At 44.7% G+C, this 22,795-nt stretch overlaps 1 protein-coding gene across 3 annotated transcripts in view; it reads left to right on the top strand.

The window, feature by feature from the left end:
• smg6 (SMG6 nonsense mediated mRNA decay factor) overlaps window positions 1-22,795 on the top strand; it is a 185,262-nt gene that overhangs the window by 33,589 nt on the left and 128,878 nt on the right. For all 3 annotated transcript variants that reach the window (XR_009651536.1, XM_060908434.1, XM_060908435.1), the window contains 3 exons: window positions 21,857-21,918; window positions 22,357-22,502; window positions 22,631-22,747. Coding sequence is in view for 2 of the 3 variants with exons in the window: in XM_060908434.1 (XP_060764417.1) it covers window positions 21,857-21,918; window positions 22,357-22,502; window positions 22,631-22,747 (325 nt within the window). In the remaining variant the exon portion in view is untranslated. The remainder of the gene's footprint in view (window positions 1-21,856; window positions 21,919-22,356; window positions 22,503-22,630; window positions 22,748-22,795) is intronic.

Consider the following 22,795-nt stretch of genomic DNA (forward strand, 5'->3'; position numbering starts at 1 on the left):
ATTGTGTAGTCAGCTGTATGGCCGGCAGCCGGCGCTTGTGGAAAGCCCTGTATAGTGATGTAGAGTGAAAGCGTTGGTTCAGTGCTGTCCACCAGGCACTCCGTGGTGTCCCACCATAATGTCGTGGTGTTTCTGGCAAATGACATGCGGTGTCAAAGAAAGGAGTACATCTGTATTGTATTGTACTGCAATGCACATCTCATTATTGGGATCACTGTCCCAAGACAATGCAGCAATTTATTGATGTGAAATGCCCTACACAATCCTGCTTCTTAGATCATCTTTCTCGTTGGAGTTACAGTGGTGCTTGAACGTTTGTGAACCCTTTAGAATTTTCTATATTTGTGCATAAATATGACCTAAAACGTCATCAGATTTTCACACATGTCCTAAAAGTAGGTAAAGAGAACCCAGTTAAACAAATGAGACAAAAATATTATACTTGATCATTTATTTATTGAGGAAAATGATCCAATATTACATATCTGTGAGTGGCAAAAGTATGTGAACCTTTGCTTTCAGTGTCTGGTGTGACCCCTTTGTGCAGCAGTATCTGCAACTAACATTACGTTCAGACTGCAACCTGAAACGACCCATATCCGATTTGTTGTGAAATCCGATTTTTTTGTTAGGCCGTTCACATTACCAATTATATGAGACTTGTATGCGATCTCCAATATGAACGGAAAACGACCCAAAAGTGTCCCGCATGTGCAGATTGACACGTAATAAGCACATCTACGTAATACGTAAACAAAAAAAAGCGCACTCTTCATGTTTAATTTCTTTTTTTGTTTGTTTGTTTAATTATCTGGTTAGTGTTAAAGTGTGAGGTCTCGTGTGTGTTTTTGTTTCTGAACTGAAATGAAAATGTGTAGCCTGGTAACGAGGGTTGACTCCTAAATGTCTCTCTAATTTCTATATAAGTGCACTACATGTTACTAGGAAGTAATGGATTTTTAAACTCTATATAGTGCACTCGAGCTTCAGTAGGCAGTCATTTGGGATACGGTCGCTGTATTACCAAACTCTTAATTCAGGCTTAATAATTTGCATATATTTATTTCATCATATTAATAAACTTTTTCTACATTTTTATAAATATTTATTTAGATTGTTTATAGCCAGCTGAATTCTGCAACTTCTCTCAGCGCTGGCTCAAGGTGCATAAACACCAGTGCAGTTTGCTATGGAGATGAGGCGAGACCTGGCGATGTGGTTTTTGTGGCGGCGGCGGAACTCACACAATAATCTGATTAATGTGGGCAGCAGACTAATGAGACCGAAGGTGTCAAATTACTGGAAATTTCCAGAACAATCTTATCTTGTAATACAGGATGGTTTAAGTTATAAATCAGTTATAGAAACTGTTTTATTTAATCAGGCTAACAGATCAACATCCAGGTCCCTACCAAATCCACCATTAGCTTGATCAATACTATAAAAGTCTATTTAAATTCTGAAAACTGTACAAATGTTGTTCTTTTCCACCAAAGAGGCGGGATTAGCCAACGCAGAATAGTGACGTTTATCTTGTTGATGACGTGTAGGTCGCATGAATGCGACCTGTCCGGTCAGACTGCAGTTGCATGTGAAAATATCGGATATGCATCGGATTTAGGACCACATATCCAAGCGGCCTGGGTCGCATGTAAAAAAAAATCGGATCTGTGTCGTTCAGATTGTCAATAACAAATCGGATACAGGTCGCATATGGGCAAAAAAATCGGATATGGGTTGTTTCAGGGTGCAGTCTGAATGTAGTCTAAATGTTTCCAGTAACTGTTGATCAGTCCTGCACACTGGCTTGGAGGAATTTTAGCCCATTCCTCCATACAGAACAGCTTCAACTCTGGGATGTTAGTGGGTTTCCTCACATGAACTGCTCGCTTCAGGTCCTTCCACAACATTTCGATTGGATTAAGGTCAGGACTTTGACTTGGCCTTTCCAAAACATGAACTTTATTCTTCTTTAACCATTCTTTGGTAGAACGACTTGTGTGCTTGTGGGTCGTTGTCTTACTGCATGACCCACCTTCTCTTGAGATTCAATTCATGGACAGATGTCCTGAAATTTTCCTTTAGTATTCGCTGGTATAATTCAGAATTCATTGTTCCATCAATGATGGCAAGCCGTCCTGGCCCAGATGCAGCAAAACAGGCCCAAATCATGATGCTACCACCACCATGTTTCACAGATGGGATAAGGTTCTTTTATCCTGGAATACAGTGCTTTTCCTTTCTTCAAACATAATGCTTCTCATTTAAACCAGAAAGTTCTATTTTGGTCTCATCCGTCCACAAAACATTTTTCCAATAGCCTTCTGGCTTGTCCACGTGACCTTTATCAAACTGCAGATGAGCAGCAATGTTGTTTTTGGAGAGCAGTGGCTTTCTCCTTGCAACCCTGCCATGCACACCATTGTTGTTCAGTGTTCTCCTGATGGTGGACCTCGACGACTGTTACATGCCTTGCTCTTGGCTTGATCTTTGTTGGTTGACCACTCCTGGGGAGGGTAACAGTGGTCTTGAATTTCCTCCATTTGTACACAATCTGTCTGACTGTGGATTGGTGGAGTCCAAACTCTTTAGAGATGGTTTGGAACCTTTTCCAGCCTGATGAGCATCAACAACGCTTTTTCTGAGGTCCTCAGAAATCTCCTTTGTTCGTGCCATGATACACTTCCACAAACATGTGTTGTGAAGATTAGACTTTGAAAGATCCCTGTTCTTTAAATAATTATCTCTCATATATAAAATTAAAAAGCCGAGGTCTAGAAAAACAGCCAAGTACATTTAAAAAGGTATGCAAATAGGCTAATGCATTAATATATTAAATAAAACATATGAGGTGGTAATGTCAACTTCGTGAGATATAGTGTAGAGAGAAAGAAATGTATATTAAGATTGGAAGTTGATAAAGACACCTGGGGAGAGGAATAATTTTAAATCAAAATAGATAAATTGAGTGAGGGAGTGAAGTTAAATATGAAGATGGGGATAAACACAGTGAGTGAAGGGGGGGTTATACAGAGTTTTGGCAGAATTTGAGAGAGAGATGAAGGTGAAGACATTGATGGACAGAAATAGAGAGATTTGGATAGATGGAAAGAAATTAAATAGATGGGGAAGATGGGATGGAGAGAGGGCTGTCCAGACTGCAGCAGTGACAGGTGATTGACAATTGACAGTTATAGAATGTTAGTCACAAAGATTTCAGTGTAGAAACAAGTCAAGTTTGTTTGTATAGTGCTTTTAACAATAGACATTGTCCCAAAGCAGCTTTACAGAATTTAAATTACTTAAGATATAAACTAATTTTATCCTTAATCTATCCCCAATGAGCAAGCCTGTAATGACAGTGGCAAGGAAAACCTCAAGAGCAGGGGTCACCAAACTTTTTTCTCTGGGGGCCACATTGTCGTTCCTGACTGTGATGGGGGCCGGGGTCGGGTCAGCTATATCACATAGAATTGTATAACCCAGACAAATATGACCACCAGCAGGCCTCATTGTGTAGTAGAGATTATTAGCCTGGCACGGCCATCCCCACTACTATATCCATACTACTATATCAACACTTGATTCCTGGCACATATTTGTTTATCTTTACTAGTGGTTTGCAAAAGTAGTAATCAAGTCTTCACACTTTGTTTTAATTTGAAATACCACTGATATTCCATTTATTTATTTTCTAATAAAAATATCAAAGCTGTCAAGGTAAGAAACATCTGCCTAGTTGAGATGATTGACACTGGCAAAGGTGAGTGGAAAATTATAAATTGTAGGTAAGCCTGTTGATATCATTAATAATATTAATAATAATTGTATGCAGCACTTAATAAAGGTCAAATAAATAGGCCTATAAAATAAATACATTTTAAAAAACAGTGAAATTATTATAATATGAGCAATAGATCAATAGATCACAGAAGTTGTGCTGTGTCCTGCACGTCATTGCTCTCATCCATGGCCAAAGCAAAAAACTCGAATTCTGATGCTTTCTCATTCAGCTGGTCATACACGTTATCCCCCAAATCTTCGGTTCGCCTGGTCATAGTAAGTGCGGAGAGACTCACCGTATTGAGCGCATCCTTGTCGGGACACACCTTCTCGGCCACAGCAAGCATGCATACTTTAACAAAGTCCCCATCAGTAAACGGCTTTCCATGGGTAGCTAGTAGGTGAGCTACCTTATAGCTAGCTCGGACAGCAGCCTGGTTGATCTGGGTTTGGTGAAGGAATACATTCTGTTGTGCAGCCAGTCCGCATTTCATCCTCCGAATCCTGTCTTCTCTTGTTTGCCCTCGCAAACTAGCATACTCTTTGTGGCATAGTTCGAATTACGTGGGAGCCAATGGGAGCTGAGCTCCCATTCCCTCAGGCTCCCATGAAAGAAGCAAACTTCTGTGGAAGTCTCTCAAATACGTCATATATCACCATAATAAGCTTGAATAGCCTATATCACCATATAAATATAAATAAAACTCATTTCATTTCCGATCACCATGCAGCCATAACTTTGTATTGAACGTGTTATTAAACCACATGTACGGCTGTACTTCACCACCACACCACTATGCGCGCAAACTGAAATTTGCAGCCTGCGAAATCGAATGTGAAGTTAAGTCCGAAGAAGACTTGTCCTCTATCTCACAACGATCTTCCTTTGTTTAACAATATATATATATATACATTTTGTTTAACTATATATGCAACACCGTGTGTGTGCGTGCGTGCATGCATGCGCGCGCCTGTGTGTGAAAGCTGTGCACTGCAGTGCGCAAAAGTGCGCTGGTCCAGGAGAGCGAGTATGCATTGCTTTTTTTTTTTTTAAAATAGAGACCCCCCATAGGGTCAAATTTATAATTCGAACCCTGCTTTGTGGCGGGTTTCATAGTGACGACGCAGATTATATTCTTTGAAAACCGACACACTTTCTTTACATACAAGACAAACTGCACGGTCCTTACACTGAACGAAAAAATAATCGGTGGTCCACTGTTCTTTAAAAACTCTGACCGCTCGCCATTTTGCTGTCCTGAACACTGACCGTTCTCTGCGCGTGCGCTGCCTGTCACTGCTTGATCGCGAGCATATGACGAAAATTCGAAAAATATGAATAGTTCATTTTATAACTAAATATCAATTTTAATTGATAAAATCAACAAAATACAAGATGCAGACATGTTATTATTTGCCAAAAAGCAATTTAAAAAAATAGGCCATGACCACTTTTGGGGATTGCCTCATAGGGCCGGTTCAAGTGATGGGGGGCAGAGGGGCTGGGGGGCCGGTCAAAGGGGGGTGGCGGGCCGGATCTGGCCCGCGGGCCGTAGTTTGGTGACCCCTGCTCAAGAGGAACCAGACTTAAAAGGGAACCCATCCTCATTTGGGTGATAACAGATAGCATGATTATAAATAACTTGCTTCTATAACTGTCCTATAGAGTCACAAAGTATAACTGTGAAAACAGGAAAATCATTTATAGTTTTAACATGAAGTCTCTTTTGTTGAAGTTTTAAAGTGTTCATTGATGGAAACTTGAGTGCAAAACTGTTCATGACATCTGCAGTCCTAAAGTTAGTAAGTCAACTGTAGTCCTCAGCCATAAAAGTATTACTGTAAGTGTCCAGAGCATATTCTAAGTGTGACTTTTAACTGTCCATATGGAGCTGTCCTCCACAGGAATGATGTGATGAGACTCCAACCAGACGTAGGGCATCAGGATGGATTAGGCAGGTCCGAGGAGCATCTCGATCTCAGGATTGACATGTAACTCAGACGGACAGATTTGGTGGGGGGGAGAGAAAACACAGGTTGTTAGGTATGCCCAGTGTCACCTGAATAAGTAGGAACAGTATACATTTTGCGCTGAGTACAAGCAGGGACTCCGGCAACTAACTATGACAGCATAACTAAAAGGGGAGAGCCAGAAGGTAACACAGGCATGAGGGAGCCCCAGGACATAAAGCACCCAGCCACTACACCATCAACAAACTCGAGTGAGCAAGCGAGTGGGGGGACTGACAGCATCCATACATCCCAGTTTACCAAACACTGTCTGAGGACCCTCCAGATCTACACCTTTACCTCCTAAACACCATTAACAAAAGGCTTGACTAAACAGATGTTTTCATCCTAAACTTAAACACTGAGACTGTCTGATTCCCGAACACTACTTGGAAGGCTGTTCCACAGCTGTGGGGCTTTGTAAGAAAAGGCGTTGCCCCCTGATGTGCCTTCACTATATGAGGTACCAGCAGATAGTCTGCACCTTTTGATCTAAGTAGGTGTGGCAGAAACATGAAAATAGCATAGCTTAAGTGTCATTTACAAGACCTCCCCAACAAATGGTTCCTGGAGTTATTAATAAATAAAATTGATTGTGGCTGAATGAGAGGGGGGTTGTACAGAGTTTAGACATAGAGAGAAATTAAGAGAGAGATGGGGAAGTTGAATATATTAGACAGACGGAAATGGAGATATAGGTAGATACAGTGCCTTGCAAAAGTATTAATCCCCCTTGGTGTTTGTCCTGTTTTGTTGCATTACAAGCTGGAATTAAAATGAATATTTGGGGGCTTAGCACCATTTGATTTACACAGCATGCCTACCACATTCAAGGTCATAGGCAATGGTCGGAGGTGAAACGTAAAATATCAATATTGTCTAGAAGAACGACCCAAAAAGCGAATTCAATCTTCCTGGTGTCTAATTTGCACCCTAAAATTGAATAAAACGGTTAAAATGTACTGTTTTGCCCAATTTCCGAAGGTTTGTTTACATCTCTGTAGAGCTCTCTGAAGTGTGGGTGGAGCACAGAGGACGGCAGGACAAAGCTTCTGGTACTAATAGGCTTTTTATTGTCAGACTTTTCAGTTTAACAGCCTACTTTTATTCTTGAGAGAAACATACACACGCTGTGTTCTTGTCCCGGGATGAGCTCTCCTCTGCTCTCCCTCTGCCTCCTTAAATAGGGCGCGGTTACTGGGAAGACACACAAACACAGGTTAATTACCGTCAGGTGTAGTGATTCTGCCACTCACCTTCCCTGGCTCCGCCCTCCTGTCACAGACCGGCGCTTGACCACGCCCCCGCTGCCACATACCCCCACCGTCCGACTCAGGCCGGGTGCCCGTCCGGCCCGCAGCCAACTCCCCCCCCGACGGGAGAGGAAGTCCGCCACGACCATCTGTGCCCCCGGCCTGTGGACCACCTTAAAATTGAAGGGTTGGAGTGCCAGATACCAACGGGTGATCCGCACGTTGGCATCTTTCATGCGGTGGAGCCACTGGAGGGGCGCGTGGTCCGAACAGAGGGTGAAAGGGCGCCCCAGCAGGTAGTAACGGAGGGTGAGGACCGCCCACTTGATCGCCAGGCATTCCTTCTCAATAGTGCTGTAGCGCCCCTCACTCACCGACAGCTTTCTACTAATGTACAGGGTGGGGTGGTCCTCCCCCTCCACCTCCTGGGACAACACCGCCCCCAGCCCTCTGTCTGATGCGTCGGTCTGCAACACAAAAGGGAGAGAGAAGTCAGGGGAGTGTAATAGTGGCCCCCCCACACAGTGCAGCCTTTACCTCAGAGAAAGCCCACTGGCACTGCTCCGTCCACTGGACCGGATCTGGCGCCCTCTTTTTAGTGAGGTCAGTCAGCGGGCTGGTGACGTCCGAATAATTAGGTATAAACCTACGATAGTAGCCAGCCAGCCCCAGGAACTGTCTCACCCCCTTTTTGGTCTTGGGCCTCGGGCAGGCCGCAATCGCTGCTGTCTTATTAATTTGGGGACGCACCTGCCTGTTGCCCAAGTGGAAGCCCAGATACCGTACTTCCACCCGCCCAATCGCACACTTCTTCGGGTTGGCAGTGAGACCCGCCCGCCTCAGCGACCTAAGGACGGCCCTCAGGTGTTGCAGGTGCCGCTGCCAGTCGTTACTATAAATAATAATGTCATCGAGATATGCAGCCGCATAGGTGGCGTGGGGCCGGAGGACCCTGTCCATCAGCCGCTGAAACGTAGCGGGCGCCCCAAACAGCCCAAAAGGAAGCGTGACAAATTGGTGTAAGCCGAACGGTGTGGAAAAGGCCTTTTTTTCCCGGGATAATGGAGTCAAGGGGATCTGCCAATATCCCTTCGTCAAATCCAATGTCGAGTAAAAGCGAGCCGTGCCTAGTCGATCGAGCAGCTTGTCAATACGAGGCATTGGGTACGCGTCGAATTTAGACACCGCGTTGACTTTTCTATAGTCCACACAGAACCGGACCGACCCGTCGGCCTTGGGTACCAAGACCACCGGGCTGCTCCAGTCACTGTGGGACTCCTCGACGATGCCCATTTCGAGCATGGCCTGAAGTCCTTCCCGAACCACCTTTTTTTGTGTTCAGGTAGCCTGTAAGGGCGGCTACGCACTACCACCCCCGGGGGCATCTCTGTGTGGTGTTCTATGAGGTTAGTGCGACTGGGCGGGGCGAGAACACATCCGAAAACTCGGCCTGCAACTGGGCGACCTCCGTGAGTTGGGTCGGGGAGAGGTGGTCTCCACAGGGGACTGGAGAGGTACGTGATGCCAATGTTCCTTTTTGAACCTCCGGCCCCAGCTCCGCCTTCTCCGGAACTACCGACACCAACGCCACGGGGACCTCCTCGTTCCAGAGTTTAAGCAGATTGAGGTGGTAGATCTGTAGCGCCCCCTCCCTGTCCGTTCACCTTACCTCATAGTCGACGTCCCCGACTCGCCGTGTGACCTCAAAGGGTCCTTGCCACTTGGCGATTAATTTGGAGCTCGACGTGGGCAACAGTACGAGTACCTTCTCTCCCGGAGTGAACTCTCTAAGGCGCGTGCCCTTGTTGTACAGGCGGGCTTGCCGTTCCTGGGCCTGCCGCAAATTCTCCTGAGTTAGGTGTGTGAGCGTGTGGAGTTTTGCGCGCAGGTCCATAACGTACTGAATTTCGTTTTTACTTTTGTGAAGGTCCCTCCTCCCAATTTTCACGCAGCAAATCTAAAATGCCTCGCGGCTTACGTCCGTATAACAATTCAAACGGGGAGAACCCCGTGGAGGCTTGGGGGACCTCTTGCACTGCAAATAAGGGTTCGAGCCATTTATCCCAGTTACGTGCGTCCTCACTTACGAATTTTTTAATTATATTCTTGAGGGTGCGATTGAACCGTTCAACTAAACCGTCCGTTTGTGGGTGATAAACGCTGGTGCGGATCGGCTTAATACCTAATAGCCCATACAGTTCGCTCAGTGTTCGTGACACAAACGAGGTGCCTTGGTCAGTCAGAATCTCTTTCGGGATTCCAACCCGGGAGATGACGTGGAAGAGGGCCTCCGCAATACTGCATGCTGAGATATTGCGAAGAGGCACCGCTTCCGGGTATCGCGTTGCATAGTCCACCAGAACCAATATAAAGCGGTACCCTCGTGTTGACCGATCTAATGGCCCGACGAGATCCATCCCAATTCTTTCGAACGGGGTCTCGATTAATGGTAGGGGGCGCAAAGGCGCTTTTGGAATGGCCGCTGGATTTACTAACTGGCATTCGCGGCATGCCATACACCACTTACGGACATCGCCGCGAATCCCCGGCCAATAGAATCGGGCCATTATCCGGGCTAGTGTCTTATCCTGCCCTAGGTGTCCAGCCATGGGATTAAAGTGAGCCGCCTGAAATACCAATTCCCGGCGGCTCTTTGGAATTAACAGCTGTGTGACACGCTCTTTAGTCTGAGTGTCCTGCGTCACTCGGTATAATCTATCCTTCATAATAGAAAAATAGGGGAAGGACGGGGTGGCGTTCGGCTGGAGCTCGGCTGGAGCGTTTGACCATCGATTACTCTCACTTGGTCAAACGCATGTCGCAGAGTCTTGTCTCGCGATTGTTCTAATGGGAAATCCGCGAGGGATTCCCCAACAGAAAGAGGAGGAGCCGGCGGCTCCTCACTCTGTCGCGGAGATGACGTAGACGGCTCTGCGACAGCAGCTCCAGCCAAAGCGACACCGGGACCTCCCCCTGTCAACTGGCAGGACCCACTCTTTACTAGGCGCGTCATTAAACCCCGAAATCCCGGCCAATCAGTCCCCAAAATTAAAGAGTGGGTAAGGCGAGGATTAACCGCCGCCTTCACTATAGATTTTTCCCCTCTGAAATGTATATGGACTGACACCAAAGGGTAGCTGTGAACATCCCCGTGCACACACAACACCTTCACCCCCTGTGCTCCCCCCAATGCCTCGTCTTGCACCAGGCTTTGGCGGATCGAGGTCTGATTGCAACCAGAATCCACCAACGCCTGATATGTAGCCCCTTGGACACTCACCGGTATGCGATACGCTCCGGCCCGATCGAGAGCAGCTTCTGGCGCGTCGGGGATCCGTACCACCGTGCCCACCTCCATTGCTGCCACTGTTGTTGCAGGTGGCCCGGCTCCCCGCAGCGCCAGCAAACCGGCCCGGGCTTTCCCTCTGCACCTGTGCTCTGGGGCTCACTCACCTGAGGGAGGGGAGAGACAGACACAGAAGGGAGAAACGGGAGGGCACCACGGGTGCGGCGGGCTGGCTGGGGTGGAGCCGGCCCCCGCCTCCGTGGTGGGGGAATGGGGCGAGGACGGGACACAGAAGGGAGGGGAGAAAGAGAGAAGAGGATAGAAGAGAAGACGCCGTCGGTTGTCCTGCCGCCGGAACAGCCGCCAAATGATCCTCCGCCAGTCCTACTGCCTGATCCAGCGACGCCGGGCGGTGGTGCTGGACCCACTCCGCAGTTCCGGCTGGTAAGCGCGCGATGAACTGCTCCAGCACCACCTGATCGATGATTCCCTCGGCGTCGCGATCGTCGGCCCTCAGCCACCGCCATCCGGCGTCCCGGAGCTGCTGGCCGAACGCGAACGGGCGACCGACTTCCTCCAACCACAGCGCGCGGAAGCGTTGGCGCTGTTCTTCTGGTGTGCGCCCCACGCGCTGGAGGACGGCCCGGTGAAGGTCCACGTAGGCTAGCCGGCGGTCGGCGGGGAGCTGTAGCGCGGCCAGCTGCGCCTCTCCTGTCAAGAGGGGGAGGAGGCGCGCCGCACGCTGCTCCATCGGCCACCCCAAGGCTTCGGCGACCTGCTCCATCGGCCACCCCAAGGCTTCGGCGACCTGCTCCATCGGCCACCCCAAGGCTTCGGCGACCTGCTCCATCGGCCACCCCAAGGCTTCGGCGACCTGCTCCATCGGCCACCCCAAGGCTTCGGCGACCTGCTCCATCGGCCACCCCAAGGCTTCGGCGACCTGCTCCATCGGCCACCCCAAGGCTTCGGCGACCTGCTCCATCGGCCACCCCAAGGCTTCGGCGACCTGCTCCATCGGCCACCCCAAGGCTTCGGCGACCTGCTCCATCGGCCACCCCAAGGCTTTGGCGACAAAGTTCGAACAAAGTGAGGAACGCCTCGGGGTCATCCTGCGGGCCCATCTTGGTCACGGTGAGGGGAGACGGGCCCGCAGCCGGGGCGCTGGTGGACCCCGCCGACGCGAGGAGATGCCGGAACGCCTCGCGATCTTCCCGCTGGGCCAGCACCAGGGTTTCGAAGCGCCGCTCTTGCTCCTTTCGGAGCGTGACTAGTGCCTGGTGCTGGCTTTGCTGAGCCGTGGCGAGGGCGTGGACCAGGTCCGCGGCGAGGGCGTGGACCAGGTCCGCGAACGGGGAGGATTCCATGGGGCTGCGAGGTTGGTGCTCCACCTTATCCTGGGTTTCGGCACCACTGTAGACCTCTCTGAAGTGTGGGTGGAGCACAGAGGACGGCAGGACAAAGCTTTTGGTACTAATAGGTTTTTTATTGTCAGACTTTTCAGTTTAACAGCCTACTTTTATTCTTGAGAGAAACATACACACGCTGTGTTCTTGTCCCGGGATGAGCTCTCCTCTGCTCTCCCTCTGCCTCCTTAAATAGGGCGCGGTTACTGGGAAGACACACAAACACAGGTTAATTACCGTCAGGTGTAGTGATTCTGCCACTCACCTTCCCTGGCTCTGCCCTCCTGTCACAGACCGGCGCTTGACCACGCCCCCGCTGCCACAATCTCACTTATGCGCACTTTCACCGCCAGGGGGCAATCGTCATGATGTCATTCAAGCCAAACGGGCTGGGAGCAGTTTTGTGTTTACCTGCGAACCGAGCACACGTGTACGGACTTTGGTCGTGAGAGCTTGTGTAAAATGTCTGAAAGAGATAGCGATTTTGAAGTAGGAACTCTCCAAATCGAATATCGAGAGGCGAAACCATATATGTATGAACCTATGGCTGTTGCAAAGCAATCGGTGAATGTGGCTCACTGGTTTAACCGTGCAGCCTCAGAATCGGACAGCGACTCAGCCAACTCTGATTGCGGTGACCCTGGACCTCAACAAGACTCGCGCCCAAACGATTTATCCTGGTAGTTATGATAAATTCTTACTTTTGTCGTAATACTAAATAAGAGCCCTTTTGAAGAATAAATAAACCGCCCTCCCTAGTGGATATAGGTAACGATTACTTGACAGTGCGCTGGTAGGCCACATTAGCCTGCCATCCGTGGCATGATACTATTTATAGCCTACTCTAAGCGAGGAAATATCCCTTTGTCTCATTTCCACAATGATTGTACAGGATCCCTCAGGATTCTTGACTTGTCAATTGCAAGCAAAGGTAAAAATGTTAACCTCCAATCTTCTCCTTTTTGCTTGAGCATTGCTGGTCCGTTTTTTTCTTTGACTGCTTGATTTTGTTTCATGCGCACAATCCACTCTCTCTGCCTCGTCTCCTCTTCCGGAAAAAACCAACCCTCTGGCTTCACGCGTACAACCCACTCTCTCCGCCTGTTCTCCTCTTCTGGAAAAGCCAACCCACTCGCTCTGCCTCTTCTCTTTCGGATAAAGCCAATCCACTCTCTCCGCCTCTTCTCTTCTGGATAAAGCCAATCCACTTTCTCCGCCTCTTCTCCTCTCTTGGAAAAAGGTAAAAACTACTACTTCCTGAACCGGTCCCGTTGTTACACTTCACTGCACAACAATAAGGCATGGTTTTTCTTTGGAAATTCCCGAACGCACATCTGCACTCAAGCCGAATGGCAATACAAGTAAACAGAAGTGGACTCGACTCAAGCGGTTTGTTTGTCTTGAATGACGTCACGCGCCGCGTGGTCACGAAATTCATCAAACAGAAATTCGCCGCAATCCATGCTAACTTATTTTAATTACTTATTAACAATACTTCTTGGGACCAGAAGAAAATTACAGATGGTTTTTAACACATAAAGTTTCAAATGTGCATAAATTGAAAACCGTTGCTTATGATCTTTTAAAGGTGCAAATTAAAAAGAAAATTATAATTGTGGAAAACAGTAAGATGAAAAAACAGAAATCTGGAGTGTGCATAAGTATTCACTTCCTTTCGTATGAAACCCCTAAATAAGAGCTGGTCCAACCAATTCACTTCATAAGTCACATAATTAGTTGATTTTAAGATTCACCTGTGTGCAGTCAGTGTCACATGATCTGTCACATGATGTCTGTATAAATCAACCTGTTCTGGAAGGACCCTGACTCTGCTACACTACTAAGCAAGCAACGTGAAAACCAAGGAGCACTCCAAACAGGTCAGGAACAAAGTTGTGGAGAAGTATAGATCAGGGTTAAATCATAAATATCCCAAGCTTTGAATATCCCAGGGAGCACCATTAAATCCATTATAGCAAAATGGAAAGAATATGGCACCACTGCAAACCTGACGAGAAGGCCGCCCACCAAAACTCACAGACCAGGCAAGGAGAGCATTAATCAGAGATGCAACAAAGACACCAACGATAGTGCTGAGGGAACTGCAAAGATTCACAGTGGAGATGGGAATGTCTGTCCATAGGACCAATTTAAGTTATACACTCCACAGAGTGGGGCTTGATGGAAGAGTGGCCAGAAAAAGTCATTGCTTAAAAAAAATCACGTTTGGAGTTTGCCCAACAGCATGTGGCAGACTCCCCAAACACATGGAAGAAGATTCTCTGGTCAAATGAGACAAAAATTGAACTTTTTGGCCATCATAAGAAATGCCATGTGTAGCGCAAACCCAACACTCTGAGAACACCATCCCTACAATGAAGTATGGTAGTGGCAGCATCATGTTGTGGGAATGTTTTTCATCTGCAGGGACAGGAGAGCTGGTCAGGACTGAAGGAAAGATGGATGGCACTAAATACAGGGCAGTTCTGGAGGAAAACCTGTTTGAGTCAGCCAGAGGTTTGAGACTGGGACGAAGGTTCACGGTCTAGCAGGACAATGATCCTAAACATACTGCAAAAGCTACACTGGAGTGGTTTAAAGGGAAACATTTAAATGTCTTGGAATGGCCTAATCAAAGCCCGGACCTCAATCCAATTGAGAATCTATGGCGTAACTTGAAGATTGCTGTACACTAACACAACCCATTTAACTTGAAGGAGTTGGAGCAGTTTTGGATTGTGGAATGGGCAAAAATCCCAGTGGCCAGATGTACAAAGCTACTAGAGACATACCCCAAGAGACTTGCAGCTGTAATTGTAAAATGTCTAGAGCAACATATTTTGATATTTTACAAATAACACTTCAGGTATTGTTTTAACAATAATAAACATCACTGTAGAAATGATTGAGTGCAGATAGCTGTGTAACTACATATCCTTGGGGTTGCTGAGACATGGATGGGTGGGAATAAGATCTCGCCCACAGTTCAAGTCAAAGTCCTTTGAAAGTAAATGTTTTTAAATGTTGAGAGTAAAGGCTTTCACAACATTCTGTTCCCAAAAGCTGATGTCAGGGGGAGGCGTCTTTACACAAAGGTTTTCTTGCTTCTGTATTTTAAATTTATTTTTTTTATTTTATGATTTCTTTTTAAATTGTTCTTCCGTGTCGGGACTTTTCGGGAAAAAGAATGTATATTTCAGCGTGGAGCTAATGCTAGGCCACAAATCTGCACTGTCACTCCAGTCATTTTGATGAATTTTGCATGGCTTATAACCACTAATAAACTCTAATTTCCATGTATATCTATCCTTCGCTTCTTTCTGACTAAATCCAAGTACAACCCCGATTCCAAAAAAGTTGGGACAAAGTACAAATTGTAAATAAAAACGGAATGCAATAATTTACAAATCTCAAAAACTGACATTGTATTCACAATATAACATAGACAACATATCAAATGTCAAAAGTGAGACATTTTGAAATTTCATGTCAAATATTGGCTCATTTGAAATTTCATGACAGCAACACATCTCAAAAAAGTTGGGACAGGGGCAATAAGAGGCTGGAAAAGTTAAAGGTACAAAAAAAGAACAGCTGGAGGACCAAATTGCAACTCATTAGGTCAATTGGCAATAGGTCATTAACATGACTGGGTATAAAAGGAGCATCTTGGAGTGGCAGCGGCTCTCAGCAGTAAAGATGGGAAGAGGATCACCAATCCCCCTAATTCTGCGCCGACAAATAGCGGAGCAATATCAGAAAGGAGTTCGACAGTGTAAAATTGCAAAGAGTTTGAACATATCATCATCTACAGTGCATAATATCAAAAGATTCAGAGAATCTGGAAGAATCTCTGTGCGTAAGGGTCAAGGCCAGAAAACCATACTGGGTGCCTGTGATCTTCGGGCCCTTAGACGGCACTGCATCATATACAGGCAAGCTTCTGTATTGGAAATCACAAAATGGGCTCAGGAATATTTCCAGAGAACATTATCTGTGAACACAATTCACCGTGCCATCCGCCGTTGCCAGCTAAAATGCTATAGTTCAAAGAAGAAACCATATCTAAACGTGATCCAGAAGTGCAGACGTCTTCTCTGGGCCAAGGCTCATTTAAAATGGACTGTGGCAAAGTGGAAAACTGTTCTGTGGTCAGACGAATCAAAATTTGAAGTTATTGATGGAAATCAGGGACGCCGTGTCATTCGGACTAAAGAGGAGAAGGACAACCCAAGTTGTTATCAGTGCTCAGTTCAGAAGCCTGCATCTCTGATGGTATGGGGTTGCATTAGTGTGTGTGGCATGGGCAGCTTACACATCTGGAAAGACACCATCAATGCTGAAAGGTATATGACGCGGTACGCGGTGGTCCGGACTACCGTTGTGGTCCGGACCACGCCGTTTTCAGGTGTGGTCCGGACCACCAAGTTCAGAAGACAAATAAAAAGTCTTACTGTGAAGTTGGTAAAATAATTTTTCACTTCCCTCGTGGCAGCTCCCGCTTTTTTACATGCGTTAGAACTGGTATCTTTTATTGCGCGTGTGTTTTACGCATGCATTTCTCTTCTGGTTTGAGAAAAAATAACAAATGATGTACGACTTTGTAAAAAAACTCGTATTAAATGACAAACACAGTATGATTTTGGTAAGTTTTTATTTATATCGTAATATAATACAGCATACGGTGAACCGGACCACAATCCAGGAAAAATAATTAATTAATGCCCTCGTTTTGTATGGAAAATACGGTGGTCCGGACCACCGCGTACCGCGTCATATCCAGATTCTAGAGCAACATATGCTCCCATCCAGACGACGTCTCTTTCAGGGAAGACCTTGCATTTTCCAACATGACAATGCCAAACCACATACTGCATCAATTACAGCATCATGGCTGCGTAGAAGAAGGGTCCGGGTACTGAACTGGCCAGCCTGCAGTCCAGATCTTTCACCCATAGAAAACGTTTGGCGCATCATAAAACGGAAGATACGACAAAAAAGACCTAAGACAGTTGAGCAACTAGAATCCTACATTAGACAAGAATGGGTTAACATTCCTATCCCTAAACTTGAGCAACTTGTCTCCTCAGTCCCCAGACGTTTACAGAGTGTTGTAAAGAGAAAAGGGGATGTCTCACAGTGGTAAACATGGCCTTGTCCCAACTTTTTTGAGATGTTGTCATGAAATTTAAAATCACCTAATTTTTCTCTTTAAATGATACATTTTCTCAGTTTAAACATTTGATATGTCATCTATGTTCTATTCTGAATAAAATATGGAATTTTGAAACTTCCACATCATTGCATTCTGTTTTCATTTACAATTTGTACTTTGTCCCAACTTTTTTGGAATCTGGGTTGTAATCCGGTAGTAGATCCTTTTTTTTTTTTTTTTAAGCTGTCTTCAGTATGTGAACTGCCAATCAGCGGGTCCCGTATGTGTTTACGATTTTTATGCCATGATTTACAATCAATGGGAGACACCCTTTGTCGGCTGTCCACCAATCACAAGCTCCTGTGCCACAATGGTGGTATGTTGATACATGTTTAGAAAATATCATTACGAAATATATGAAACCATCAAAAACAATTAAATGGATGGGGATATGTATAAAAACGCACACACTGGTTAGAGGTAAGGAACATTTATTCAATGATATCGTTTTATTATTAACTCAAATCGTCATATAAAAGTTCCAAGTTTGACACCTGCCCGCTTCAACCGTGCTGCTGGCACACGATGTCCTTGACCCTTGTTGCCCGTAGCCAGTCGGTATAATTACGTCATTATGTGGATCCCTCTGAGCCGAGCTTTTCCAGTATACTCGAACACATGCATACTTCGATGAATTATAACCAAAAGCAAGGAAATTTGAATGATTTCCTCAAAATATTTTTGTACTTTTATATATTGTCATGTTGATGAATAAAACTTTTGAATGCATTTCCTGTCAAACGAGACGAGCTACTTTAGACTGGTTCCCTGCTCTCTTAGCGCCTGTGTCTCTGTGTTGCTTAGGTTGCTAACGCTAACACTAGCTTTTGTCGTCCAATTGGACGATTGCCATTAAAGTTTTACTCATCCTTGCACAGACTTTTAGTTGTCTGGTAGGATCGGACATGAGGTTTTACAGGCATTGTACCTTGAAGGCAACCTAAACCCAAAAAATCAACTCCTTTATACTGATAGATATCATCTTCCAAGGAAGACCTGTTTGACTAAAATTAATTAGTTCATATTTGTACCTGTATACTGTGTACAGACTGTTTGTTTTTGTTTTTCTTCTAAAATAAAACATCCTTAGGTGCGGCCATCTGATTCTCTCCAAGGTTCAGATATTGCGCTCAGAGTACAAATTATGTCAGAGAATCTGGGATTGTGACGTAGCTGACTATCCACATAACTTACTGAGGCTGAGATCTAGTGGATACATCACTTCTAATTTGTTCTAAACGACCCTAAAGATGCCTGAATGTGAAGCATTTGGCTGTAAAATAAGACCAATTATTGAAGCATTGAACATGCACAAGGTTTTGCTGCCAATAAACCCTCCATCGCCAGCTGCTTGCAGTGTTGTTGTTTTTTTTAAATTTTCCTTGAATTTTTATGTGACGTGCTTTTGTTTGCTTTTATTCACTGAGAAAATCAATCTTTTTACATAGCAATAATCGCATTGCTGACAGTGGCCATTGTTTACAAGTATCTCTATAAGTACTGTGCTGTTGTAGTTGAGTCACTAAACCTAGAGTCCAGTCTCGGGTCCCCAGAGTTCAAGTCCGAGTCAGGTCGAAGTCAGGTTTCAAGTAGAGTCCACTATTGTTCTGAGTTGAGTCCAACACTCCAACCACACCATTTGACAGTGGCTGTTTTAGCGCCATGAACACAAGTTTGTTCTTGAACATAATATAAGAACAGGTGAATGTGCATTCTTTTTGTCAGGGAGTGCGAAGTATTCTGTCGGAGGTGGTTGGGAGACGGATGTAAGTGCAGAAGGCGTGTTTATTCATACATGTGAAGACAGGTAAAGAATCCAGAACGGCAGGCAGAATCGTGAAACCGGTTGAGCGAGGCACAAACAGGCTATCGTAGACAAGGCAGAATCAGAGACGAGAAATGGGAAATTGGGGATCAGGAAAACAAACAAGGAAATACAGTGGTTCTTGAAAGTTTGTGAACCCTTTTTAGAATTTTCTATATTTCTCTAGAAACATGATCTAAAACATCAGATTTGCACACAAGTCCTAAAAGTCGATAAAGAGAACCCAGTTAAACAGATGAGACAAAAATATTATACTTGGTCATTTATTTATTGAGGAAAATGATCCAATATGACATATCTGAGAGTGGCAAAAGTATATGAACCTTTGCTTTCAGTGTCTGGTGTGACCCCCTTGTGCAGCAATAACTGCAACTAAACATTTTCGGTAACTGTTGATCAGTCCTGCACACTGGCTTGGAGGAATTTTAGCCCATTCCTCCAGACAGAACAGCTTCAATTCTGGGATGTTGGGGAGTTTCCTCACATGAATTGCTCGCTTCAGGTCCTTCCACAACATTTCGATTGAATTAAGGTCAGGACTTTGACTTGGCCATTGCAAAACATTAACTTTCTTCTTCTTTAACCATTCTTTGGTAGAATGACTTGTGTGCTTCGGGTTGTTGTCTTGCTGCATGACCCATCTTCTCTTGAGATTCAGTTCATGGACAGATGTCCTGACATTTTCCTTCAGAATTTGCTGGTATAATTCAGAATTCATTGTTCCATCAATGATTGCAAGCTGTCCTGGCCCAGATGCAGCAAAACAGGCCCAAACCATGATACTACCACCAACATGTTTCACAGATGGGATAAGGTTCTTATGCTGGAATGCAGTATTTTTCTTTCTCCAAACATAACGCTTTGCATTTAAACAAAAATGTTCTATTTTCGTCTCATTCATCGACAAAACATTTTTCCAATAGCCTTCTGGCTTGTCCATGTGATCTTGAGCAAACTGCAGATGAGCAGCAATGTTCTTTTTGGAGAACAGTGGCTTTCTCCTTGCAACCCTGCCATGCACACCATTGTTGTTCAGTGTTCTCCTGATGGTGGACTCATGAACATTTAACATTAGCCAATGTGAGAGAGGCCTTCAGTTGCTTAGAAGTTACCCTGGGGTCCTTTTGTGACCTCGCCGACTATTACACGCCTTGCTCTTGGAGCGATCTTTGTTGGTCAACCACTCCTGGGGAGGGTAACAATGGTCTTGAATTTCTTCCATTTGTTCACAATCTATCTGATTTGTGGATTGATGGAGTCCAAACGATTTAGGGATGGTTTTGTAACCTTTTCCAGCCTGATGAGCATCAACAATGCTTTTTCTGAGGTCCTCAGAAATCTCCTTTGTTCGTGCCATGATACACTTCCACAAACATGTGTTGTGAAGATCAGACTTTGATAGATCCCTGTTCTTTAAATAAAACAGAGTGCCCACTCACACCTGATTTGTCATCCCGTTGATTGCAAACACCTGACTCTAATTTCACCTCCAAATTAACTGCTAATCCTAGAGGTTCACATACTTTTACCACTCACAAATATGTAATATTGGATAATTTTCCTCAATAAATAAATGACCTAGTATAATATTTTTGTCTCACTTATTTAACTGGGTTCTCTTTATCTACTTTTTGGACTTGTGTGAAAATCTGATGATGTTTTGGGTCATATTAATGCAGAAATATAGAAAATTCTAAAGGGTTCACAAATTTTCAAGCACCACTGTAGTTTATTATACTCCTTGCAAGAGGGTTTCTCTGAAATGAAATTCACAGCATTTCACCCAGAGAAGCACCACCTGTTATCACACTCTTTATACATTTGAGCATAACGAACACATCAGATGTTCCCCTGTTATCTTCTTTCACGATCAGGGGCGTCTCTTTTGCTATCTCTGCACGTAGAGAAACTTAAGATGGAACATTGTAACACAACTACGTACTTCATCTTATATAAACATGAGACAGAGTGTCTGACCTTCCTTCTAAGGATCTGAGAGGCAGAGATTCTCTAAAAATTATATTTTTCCCCTATAGTACATGACTTATAGCCCACTTGGCGCTATGCGGCTTGTCAGCTATCAGCTCATTTATGACTCGATTTTGTGGAATAATTGTTAGACAATGATGATAAGCTTAGGGTTAACGATGCATTCAAGGTGTCATTGCATCGTTTTTTCATTAATTGTGCGAATGCCCTGTGAGCCGGTTTTGGTGAAAAAAAAAATGCCGTGGTGCTCTTGTTTCAGGCTGTTCTAGTTTGGCGGAGGAGTGGGTGGGGAGAGAATGACAGGATTTCAGCTCTTACTCATGAATATTCATGGAATGTAAACATATTGCTTCTGATTGGCTAACAGCACTGTGACGCTTCCTCCAGTCGGTTATGGGCGAGGCCATGACTACTAATTTTTGAAGTGACGCAAGTTCGTAGGGCTTTTTCTGATTTGCTCATTTTTCCGTCTGTTTTCTTTCATAGGCTAATACAGGGAATGGGGGTAGAAGAACATTTTCACATATGCAACTCGGAGTGACCTATGGTATTTCAAAAAGAGCAAGTATTAAACGGCTTGTCGTGGAATGACACCTTTAAACCATCAACATTGCCACAATTAATTCTGAAACTCAATAACATAATGCAAGCATGAAAAAATTTATTTTTATTTTTTCATGAATTCATTTTTATATCTCATTGTCAAATGAAATGATCCATCCACTGTCAACAGACACAGAAAAAAAAATTAGGTACTGGTTTAGTCATTCCCCCCCCCCCCCGTCTCAGCATTATGATTTCTGGCACTGGTGATTTTATAAAATGTTTTTGGCTTCTTCCCAGTGTAAATATTGATGGAACCTTTTTGAACTTGTTACCAACCTTGAATAAGTTTGTTTAACTGTGGTTCTTGAGAGCCTGGCTTAAGCACTACTGGACTGTACAGCAGTTTAAATTGCATTATCATTGTTTGAATGCATGAGTAAGAATCATTTCATTTTTGGAGTTGTGATCTTGTGTTGTCATTGCCTGACAACAGTGCTACATGGGTGCCAGTGCATGCATTTTAATGAATCTTCTCTGTTCTTCTAGCTAAATAAGAGATTTGTCTTGAGTTTTCTTCATACTCATGGAAAACTCTTCACTAAAGTAGGGTAAGTTGCTACAGTGTCTCTCTCTTGTGCAGTATTCATACACAGGTCTACTGACCCTTAGACATGTTGACTTGTCTCATAATTATTTAATTATTAAATTGTGTACTTTAAAGAAAAAGACAAATTATCTCAGATCAGTGTATTGGGCATGTATGCTCTTTTAACATGACTTGTAAAACTGAATCACAGCCGTTTGGGACCTGATGAGTAATGAATGTTGTTACATTTTAGAAGTGAAATTTATTTATTTATTTAAACCAAAGCCTTAAGTCCTCTTATGACTTCTGACTGGCATGATTGACTGCAGTTAATCTTGTCATGTTCATTATATTTATTTTCCTCCTTTTTCCACTTGTCCACTTTTCTTTGGGGGGGGCTTGCTTGCTTGGGAATGAATGAAGGCCTAAAACCCTCAGTTATAACTTGTTGGTCTCATAGGATGGAGAGCTTCCCAGCTGTGGCCACTCGTGTGTTGGAGGAGTTCCAGGTCCTCCTCCAGCATAGTCCATCTCCTCTGGGAAGTACACGCATGCTTCAGGTCACCACAGTCAACATGTTCACCATTCACTATGCTTATACTAGAGGTATCCCCACACCATAACTACTCTATTTCACATCAGCTGATATTTTACTGCACATCTGTATTCAGATGATTAGAAGCATGTCTTTTGTCCCTGTCTCCCCACTTTTTGCCTTGGTATGTCTTTCTCAGATAAAGGGCAGGGAGAGGCTCGTTCAGTATTGGAAGAGCAGTCTACCTCTTTGGGTTTGGCCATGTTTGGGCTACTGGTGAAGCGTTGCACTGAACTTCTTAAAGAAACACCTGCAGGTGAACAGTGATCATACCTTTCTAAAAATTCAACTTAATATCTAAATA

The sequence above is a fragment of the Neoarius graeffei genome, chromosome 25, assembly GCF_027579695.1.
Source record: "Neoarius graeffei isolate fNeoGra1 chromosome 25, fNeoGra1.pri, whole genome shotgun sequence".
NCBI classification, from domain to species: domain Eukaryota; kingdom Metazoa; phylum Chordata; class Actinopteri; order Siluriformes; family Ariidae; genus Neoarius; species Neoarius graeffei.